Source organism: Cherax quadricarinatus, chromosome 75, assembly GCF_038502225.1.
Source record: "Cherax quadricarinatus isolate ZL_2023a chromosome 75, ASM3850222v1, whole genome shotgun sequence".
NCBI classification, from domain to species: Eukaryota; Metazoa; Arthropoda; class Malacostraca; order Decapoda; family Parastacidae; genus Cherax; species Cherax quadricarinatus.
Genome location: NC_091366.1, coordinates 14,606,376 through 14,616,052, shown reverse-complemented (window position 1 = coordinate 14,616,052; position 9,677 = coordinate 14,606,376). Strand labels below are relative to the sequence as shown.

The following is a 9,677-nucleotide window of genomic DNA, read 5'->3' as shown; positions in this document are numbered from 1 at the left end:
TAGTTTACGGTGAAAAATTATGTGAAGATTGTTTTGATCAAAGGAATAAGTGCACCTGCAATTGTCAATATATTTACAAGTGTAAGGGTCATACGGCGCCTGGGACCAGATGGTCCATTTGCCACGCTTCCATCTTGGTGCTGTTGTTTTGGTTAATAGGGCCACCGACAGGCTACACCGTTTCTAGCCCCACACACCATAACCTGGCCTGGCTCTCGCGTTACTGCTCACTTACCTCTACTTCTGTTACTTCCTCTTTCTTCCCCTCCCGTCTCCCTCTATTCTTCCTCATTCCTGCTGCTCAAGTTTGTTGATGTCAGCGCGGTTCCTTGCTGTCAGTGAGGGTTCGCTTGATGTTTTAAGTTTAATAGTTATTTATGACTGTTATTCTAGGCGTTGTTAATCACTGACACACCATATACAACCTCTGGTTCAAGGTGACGACTTTATTGTTCTTAGTGATGGTACGAGAGAGAGAGAGAGAGAGAGAGAGAGAGAGAGAGAGAGAGAGAGAGAGAGAGAGAGAGAGAGAGAGAGAGAGAGAGAGAGAGAGAGAGAGAGAGAGAGAGAAAGGAAAGAAAGAGAGAATGGGAGGGGGTAGTAGAGGTAGCATGGTGTTGGCCAGGTTGTGCCCAGTTCAGTGTTGGACGGGGTCGGGTTCGCTCGTCCAGCCGCGTGTGTTGCTCACTGCTGTGGTCCACTCTGCTGACCTCCCTGCCCCACCACCCTCACAAACCCACCACTCCCGCCAGTTACCAAGGCCGGGTCACACAACCTCAACTCGCTCCAGTTCCCACGAACAAATTTGCATTTCGGGGTAGTTTTTACGCTATAACAGGACAGAAGAAAGCGTAACTCGAGGGGGACTGCTAGTCATGTCCATTTGGCGGTCAGGTCCATCCACGAGTGACACTTTATCTGTCCACTACGGGTTCCTTGATCTCTCCTGGTTTTGGAAAATTACTGTTTGACCGTGGGCGGTCTCATTCCCGCCCACCCATCATCACCCCCTGGAGAGGACTGTAGGACCTCCAGATCTACTATAGGACTGTAGAAAAACTACTAGGGAACTAGGGACCCCTGGAAACAAGAAGAATATAACAGGATTCCTGGAAGGGATCACCGTAGAACTCAAGAACATGAACAGCAACAAGAAGTTATGAGATCGTCACCAGCGCTTATATCAACATGAAGACCAGGGTATGGTGTCTCTGTCAGGTAAGTGGATACTCTCTCTCTCCCCTCTCTCTTTCTCTCTCTCGCTCTCTCTCCGTGGACACTTGAGGCGTCGAGAGAGTGTAAGTAAAATATTAAAAAAGTTAAGGTAAAATGTGACATATTTACACTGTAAAGGCATATAATTAAGTCTTGGTGTGGCAGCAGATAATTACATACACTGAGAAGTGTATGTCTCTCAGTGTATATGTATTGAGAGTTTATTGCCTGTTTTAGGGATTAAACTCCTCATATTCTTGTTACGTGGTTAACAGGTTACATTCACTCTTAATGACCCTCGTGTAGTTGATAAGCTTTAAACCCCCCATTAACTAAACTGCAGCACAGTAAAATTGCATAAGTGACAAAAATGACCAAGTAGCGTCATTTTGTGACCCAGTAGCGTGAGTGTACAATCAAGTAGCGTCATTTTGTGACCCAGTAGCGTCATTTTATGACCAAGTAGCGTCGTTTTGCGACCAATAGCGTCATCTTTATGTGGGGACTCTTTCTTCAATGATAACGCATTTGGTTCACATCCGAGGGACCCGGGTTCGACCCTGGGGCGAGTGAATAGGTCGGGCATGCTTTCTAACACTCATTGCTCTCCTCTTCACCTAGCAGTAAGTAGGTGCCTGGGTGTTAGTCGACTGTTGTGGGTGGCATCCCGGAGTAGACCAAAGAACCTCAATGGAAGTCACAGTGATTAGGTTATCCTGGGTTGTTGTTACTCTTTTTCATAAAATTCTAGAGGGACTAGTATCAAATTTACACACACAAATCGTTTTCTAGGAAAGCAAAAGACTGGACAGACGGTGTAACATCTCCCCTAGTGAAAATCAGGGGCGCCATGAGTACGCTAAGAGTAAAACACAATAAGTGTCTGGAGCCCAAGACTGTTTAACAGCCTCCCACCATGCACAAGGGGTATTACTAATAGACCCTTGGCTACCTTCAAGAGGGAGTTGGACAGATACCTAAAGTCAGTACCTTATCAGCCGGGCTGTGGTTCGTAGACCCCCTCAAGGAAGGTTCCTTGATGTTGGTGAGGGGCTCTTGATTTAGGAAATTGGATCTGTGCACCAGTTCCCCGAATTAAGCCTGAATGCCTTCCACATCCCCCCCCAGGCGCTATATAATCCTCCGGGTTTAGCGCTTCCCCTTTGATTATAATAATAATAATGTAGTTCGTAGGCTGGACTTCGTACGGCCAGCATTAACAGCCTGGTTGATCAGGCCCTGATCCACCGGGTGGAATGGCCAAGGAGAGGGCCGTGGAGGCGTTGACCCCTGGAACACCCTCCAGGTAGACCTTCCCTTCTTTTGATCAAACATGATTACCCTCCGTTCAACAAGCGTTGTATAACCGTCACCGGTGAAGTGCTTCCTTGTAAATGTAAAGATATGAATAATAACATTAATAAAAAGAATAATAAGATGAGAGGAACCAACCCCCGAGTAGTGTCACTGAAGCTAAAACCTTATGTAGTTTTAAAAATAGGTTACACAAATATATGAGTGGGTGTGGGTGGGTATGAGTTGAACCTGACGGGCTTGGGCCAGTGGATCTTATAAACCGCTCCCTCCTACTTAAGTGGATGTGACTTGGACCTGACAGATGTAGGCCAGAAGGTAACATGGACCTGCCTAGCATGGGCCAGTAAGCCTGCTGCACTGCTTCTTCGTTATGTTCTTATGGAACAAAAACAAGAGACCACAGAAGAACAAAAAACATTTGAATCAGGAGACAAGCAAGTAGGATGAACTGACCTATTAATTTGTGGAAGTAAATTATTTCTTAGTTTTCAATTATATAATAAAGCCCAAGAGCCTAGGAACTGCCACAACCTGGCCAGTACGACGCCACAACCTGGCCAGTACGACGCCACAACCTGGCCAGTACGACGCCACAACCTGGCCAGTACGACGCCACAACCTGGCCAGTACGACGCCACAACCTGGCCAGTACGACGCCACAACCTGGCCAGTACGACGCCACAACCTGGCCAGTACGACGACACAACCTGGCCAGTACGACGCCACAACCTGGCCAGTACGACGCCACAACCTGGCCAGTCAGGAGCTGACACTCGACTCCAGAAACAAGTGGGTGAGAACGAAGGTGGGTCCAGGAACCGTGATTCAACCCCCCACGTGCACAAGTTGGTGAGTACAGGGAGTGAAGGTGATTACTGAGAGGAGGTACATTGAGAGGCTGGGCACGTCCCACCTGTAGTGATGATCATACCCAAGGTCGCTACTGCTACCCAGTGCCCCACCCCTACCCACCTGTAGTGATGATCATACCCAAGGTCACTACTGCTACCCAGTGCCCCACCCCTACCCACCTGTAGTGACGATCATACCCATGATCACTACTGCTACCCAGTGACCAACCCCTACCCACCTGTAGTGATCATACCCAAAGTCACTACTGCTACCCAGTGCTCCACCCCTACCCACCGGTAGTGATGATCATACCCAAGGTCACTACTGCTACCCAGTGACCCACCCCTACTCACCTGTAGTGATCATACCAAAGGTCACTACTGCTACCCAGTGCCCCACCCCTACCCACAGTGCTGGTGCTGGCCCAGGCTCCCCCAGGCATAGCACCAATACCCACAGTGCTGGTGCTGGCCCAGGCCCAGCCACTGACCCAGACCCAGCCCCAGCCCCCAGCCCCAGTGCTGACCCAGACCCAGACCCCAGCCTTATTGCCAGCCCAGACTCTCCTAGGGACACTACCAAAACCACCACAAAAACAGTAAATATACAACCATCTAAAACCGTAAATATACAACCATCATTGCATAAGACCGTGGCCCACAGTACAGATGTTGGACAGGAGTCTCCTCCTTCTTCCTCTACTGGGGAAAGTAGATGGAATCCAGGACAGGGTGGCCCTGGCTTGGATACTGAGGATTATAGTGCAGTCCCAGACCTGCAGAAATTGACAACACACCTCCCAACAATTCTCAACCAAAGGTGAATTTGTGCAAATATTATGCTTGGGGCATCTGTAAGCATGGAATAACAGGGGAAAAAATGGGACATGCAACTTTGACCATCCCAAAAAATGTAGCGACCTCCTGTCTAAAGGAGTGTGTCGTTCTTCTTCCTGTACTTTCTTTCACCCAAAAATGTGCCACTCCTCGGTCCTCCAGAAGCAGTGTTACAACATCGAGTGCCCTGCATACCATGTAAAAGGGACCAGGAGGCACAGACCCCACAAGACAAACAATAGTACCTACGACAACCCAACTCCAGGTGATTTTTTAGTGGCAGGAAACGAAAAAAGAAAATGGAAGGAAATAACAAAAATAGTCCACCACCTTGGAGCCTTGTTGGACTGGAGGCGCAGCCAGTGGCCGGCCACCCATGGCCCTCCAGAATTACAACTACTGATGCCAATAACAAAATCCCCCCAACAAACACAGAATACAGCCTCGTTCATATTTGCTAATATACAGGGCCTTAAGCCATCCACCAACAACAAAATACCTTTTATCAGTGGACTTCTAGTGGAGTCTAATGCAATGTTTGCAGCCTTCACAGAGACTCACACAAAAGATCACTTTGACAGTGAAATATGGATAAGTGGTTACAACCTTTTTAGATGTGACAGAAAAAACAGGCAACAAGGGGGGGTTGGCCTGTATGTCAAAGAGTCCCTTATCTGCACGGAGTTGCTGAACACCACAAATGAGGTAGTTGAAGTTCTATCAATAAAGATCGAGAACCAAAACCTAGTCATTGTGGTTGTATACAAGCCACCAGATGCAACCTCCCAACAGTTCAAGGAACAGCTACTGAAAATCGATTACTGTTTGGAAAACCTTCCAGCTCCATCCCCAAACATCTTACTGCTTGGTGATTTCAACCTAAGGCATACAAAATGGAAGAATGTAGCAAATAATGTTATAGCTGAAACAATCCCCGGAGGTAGTGCAGATGAAGGGTCACACACACATGAGCTACTAAGTCTCTGCGAAAAACACACCTTAAGCCAGCAGATAGTGGAGCCAACAAGACTAGAAAACACACTTGACTTTATCTTCACAAATAATGAGGACCTGAAAAGAGACATAAGAATATCAAAAACAACTAATTCCGATCACAATCTAATCGAAGTCCAGACGTACATGCATAGGGGTCCTGAACAGCAGAATGCATGTACCTGTGAAGGTGTCTTCACAAAATACAATTTCAACAACAAGAACATCAACTGGGACCAGGTAAACCATGTCCTAAACAAAACATGTTGGGAAGATATCTTAAATGACATGGATCCAAACCAGTGCCTTGAAAGGATCAACTTCCTGGTAGCCGAAGCATGTTCTAGGCATATTCCCCTAAGAAAGAAGAAGAGCAGGAGTAAACTGGAGAGAAAAAGATGCTCCCTCAACAGAAGACGACGAAGAGTCACTGAGCTCCTAAGGAGTGCTAGAATATCTGATACACGAAAGGAGGCGCTGACCAGGGAAGTGGAAACTATCAAACTTAAGCTAAATGACTCTTTACAGGAACCAGGAGAGGCAGGAGGAGCTTAAAGCTATTAGTGAAATTGAAAGAAATTCAAAATATTTCTTTTCATATGCCAAAAACAAGGCAAATACCACATCTAGTATCGGACCCTTACTCAGACAGGATGGGACTTACACAGATGACAACAAGGAAATGAGTGAAATATTGAAATCCCAGTACGACTCTGTGTTTAGTGAACCACTAATCGGTCCGAGGATCGACGACTCAAATGATTTCTTCATGAATGAGCCTCAAAACTCCATAAATGTATGCCAGATTTCCGACATTACCCTAACTCCGACAGATTTCGAAAAAGCCATTGACAACATGCCTATGCACTCAGCCCCGGGCCCAGACTCGTGGAACTCTGTTTTCATTAAGAACTGCAAGAAACCCCTCTCGTGTGCCCTAAGTACACTATGGAGGAGGAGCTTGGACATAGGTGAAATTCCACAGTCACTTAAAACAACGGATATAGCCCCACTCCATAAAGGTGGCAGCAAAGCATTAGCTAAGAACTATAGACCAATAGCTCTGACGTCCCACATCATAAAAATCTTTGAAAGAGTGCTAAGAAGCAGGATTGCAATTCACCTGGATTCCCAAAATCTGCACAATCCAGGGCAACATGGGTTCAGGGCAGGTCGCTCCTGCCTCTCACAACTACTGGATCACTATGACATGGCCTTGGATGCACTGGAAGAAAATCAGAATGCAGATGTAATATACACAGACTTTGCAAAAGCATTTGACAAATGCGATCATGGCGTAATAGCCCATAAAATACGTGCTAAAGGAATAACTGGGAAAGTGGGGAGATGGATCTTCAACTTCCTAACAAATCGAACACAAAGAGTAGTGGTCAACAGAGTTAAATCGGAGGCTGCCATAGTGAAGAGCTCTGTTCCACAAGGCACAGTACTCGCCCCCATCTTATTCCTTATCCTCATATCAGACATAAACAGAGATATACACCACAGCACCGTATCATCCTTTGCGGATGATACTAGGATCTGCATGAGGCTGTCATCTGCTGAGGACGCGGTTAACCTCCAAGAAGATATAAACAAAGTTTTCCAGTGGGCAACGGTAAACAATATGATGTTCAATGAGGACAAATTCCAACTACTCCGTTATGGAAAACTGGAGGAGATAATAACTAGAACAGAGTATACTACTGACTCCGGCCATACAATAGAGCGGAAAAATAATGTAAGGGACCTGGGAGTAGTAATGTCTGAGGATCTTACTTTCGAGGATCACAACAGTGCCACGATCGCACGTGCAAAGAAAATGATAGGATGGATAATGAGAACTTTCAAAACGAGAGATGCCAAGCCCATGATCCTTTTCAAATTACTTGTTCTCTCTAGGCTGGAATACTGCTGTACATTAACATCTCCATTCAAAGCAGGTGAAATCGCAGATCTAGAGAGTGTATAGAGATCCTTTACTGCACGTATAAGTTTTGTCAAGCACCTTAACTACTGGAAACGCTTGGAAGCACTTGACTTGTACTCGTTGGAACGCAGGAGGGAGAGATATATCATAATCTACACTTGGAAAATCTTGGAAGGAATGGTCCCAAATCTGCACACAGAAATCACTCCCTACGAAAGTAAAAGACTGGGCAGGCGATGCAAAATGCCCCCAATAAAAAGTAGGGGCGCCATTGGTACACTAAGGGAAAACACCATAAGTGTCTGGGGCCCAAAACTGTTCAACAGCCTCCCATCAAGCATTAGGGGAATTGCCAATAAACCCCTGGCTGCCTTCAAGAGAGAGCTGGAGAGATACCTAAAGTCAGTGCCGGATCAGCTGGGCTGTGGCTCGTACGTTGGACTGCGTGCGGCCAGCAGTAACAGCCTAGTTGATCAGGCCCTGATCCATCGGGAGGCCTGGTCATGGACCGGGCCGCGGGGGCGTTGATCCCCGGAAAAACCTCCAGGTACCCACCTGTAGTGATGATCATACCCAAGGTCACTACTGCTACCCAGTGCCCCACCCCTACCCACCTGTAGTGATGATCATACCCAAGGTCATTACTGCTACCCAGTGCTCCACCCCTACCCACCTGGAGTGATGATCATACCCAAGGTCACTACTGCTACCCAGTGCCCCACCCCTACCCACCGGTAGTGATGATCATACCCAAGGTCACTACTGCTACCCAGTGCCCCACCCCTACCCACTTGTAATGATCATACCCAAGGTCACTACTGCTACCCAGTGCCCCACCCCTACCCACCGGTAGTGATGATCATACCCAAGGTCATTACTGCTACCCAATGACCAACCCCTACCTACCTGTAGTGATGATCATACACAAGGTCACTACTGCTACCCAGTGCCCCACCCCTACCCACCTGTAGTGATCATACCCAAGGTCACTACTGCTACCCAGTGCCCCACCCCTACCCACTTGTAATGATGATCATACCCAAGGTCACTACTGCTACCCAGTGCCCCACCCCTACCCATCTGTAGTGATCATACCCAAGGTCACTACTGCTACCCAGTGCCCCACCCCTACCCACTTGTAATGATGATCATACCCAAGGTCACTACTGCTACCCAGTGCCCCACCCCTACCCACCGGTAGTGATCATACCCAAGGTCACTACTGCTACTCAATGACCAACCCCTACCTACCTGTAGTGATGATCATACCCAAGGTCACTACTGCTACCCAGTGCCCCACCCTTAGCCACCGGTAGTGATGATCATACCCAAGGTCACTACTGCTACCCAGTGCCCCACCCCTACCCACCGGTAGTGATGATCATACCCAAGGTCACTACTGCTACCCAATGACCAACCCCTACCTACCTGTAGTGATGATCATACCCAAGGTCACTACTGCTACCCAGTGCCCCACCCCTACCCACCTGTAGTGATCATACCCAAGGTCACTACTGCTACCCAGTGCCCAACCCCTACCCACCGGTAGTGATGATCATACCCAAGGTCACTACTGCTACCCAGTGCTCCACCCCTACCCACCTGTAGTGATGATCATACCCAAGGTCACTACTTCTACCCAGTGCCCCACCCCTACCCACCGGTAGTGATGATCATACCCAAGGTTACTACTGCTACCCAGAGCCCCACCCCTACCCACTTGTAGTGATCATACCCAAGGTCACTACTGCTACCCAGTGCCCCACCCCTACCAACCGGTAGTGATCATACCCAAGGTCACTACTGCTACCCAATGACCAAACCCTACCTACCTGTAGTGATGATCATACCCAAGGTCACTACTGCTACCCAGTGCCCCACCCCTACCCACCTGTAATGATCATACCCAAGGTCGCTACTGCTACCCAGTGCCCCACCCCTACCCACCGATAGTGATGATTATACCCAAGGTCACTACTGCTACCCAGTGCTCCACCCCTACCCACGGGTAGTGATGATCATACCGAAGGTCACTACTGCTACCCAGTGACCCACCCCTATCCACCTGTAGTGATCATACCCAAGGTCACTACTGCTACCCAGTGCCCCACCCCTACCCACCTGTAGTGATGATCATACCCAAGGTCACTACTGCTACCCAGTGCCCCACCCCTACCCACCTGTAGTGATGATCATACCCAAGGTCACTACTGCTACCCAGTGCCCAACCCCTACCCACCGGTAGTGATGATCATACCCAAGGTCACTACTGCTACCCAGTGACCAACCCCTACCCACCTGTAGTGATGATCATACCCAAGGTCACTACTGCTACCCAGTGCTCCACCCCTACCCACCTGTAGTGATGATCATACCCAAGGTCACTACTGCTACCCAGTGCCCCACCCCTACCCACCGGTAGTGATGATCATACCCAAGGTCACTACTGCTACCCAGTGCCCCACCCCTACCCACCGGTAGTGATGATCATACCCAAGGTCACTACTGCTACCCAGTGCCCCACCCCTACCCAC

The 9,677-nt window shown here is 48.3% G+C and overlaps 1 protein-coding gene across 1 annotated transcript in view; it reads left to right on the top strand.

Moving 5' to 3' along the window:
• The first annotated feature begins 651 nt into the window (after positions 1–651).
• Positions 652–9,677, top strand: part of LOC128691923 (proline-rich protein 36) — a 115,755-nt gene continuing 106,729 nt past the window's right edge. Inside the window, exon 1 of the mRNA XM_053780906.2 lies at positions 652–1,218. Within this exon, the coding sequence (XP_053636881.2) occupies positions 1,189–1,218 (30 nt within the window). The 5' untranslated portion in view covers positions 652–1,188. The remainder of the gene's footprint in view (positions 1,219–9,677) is intronic.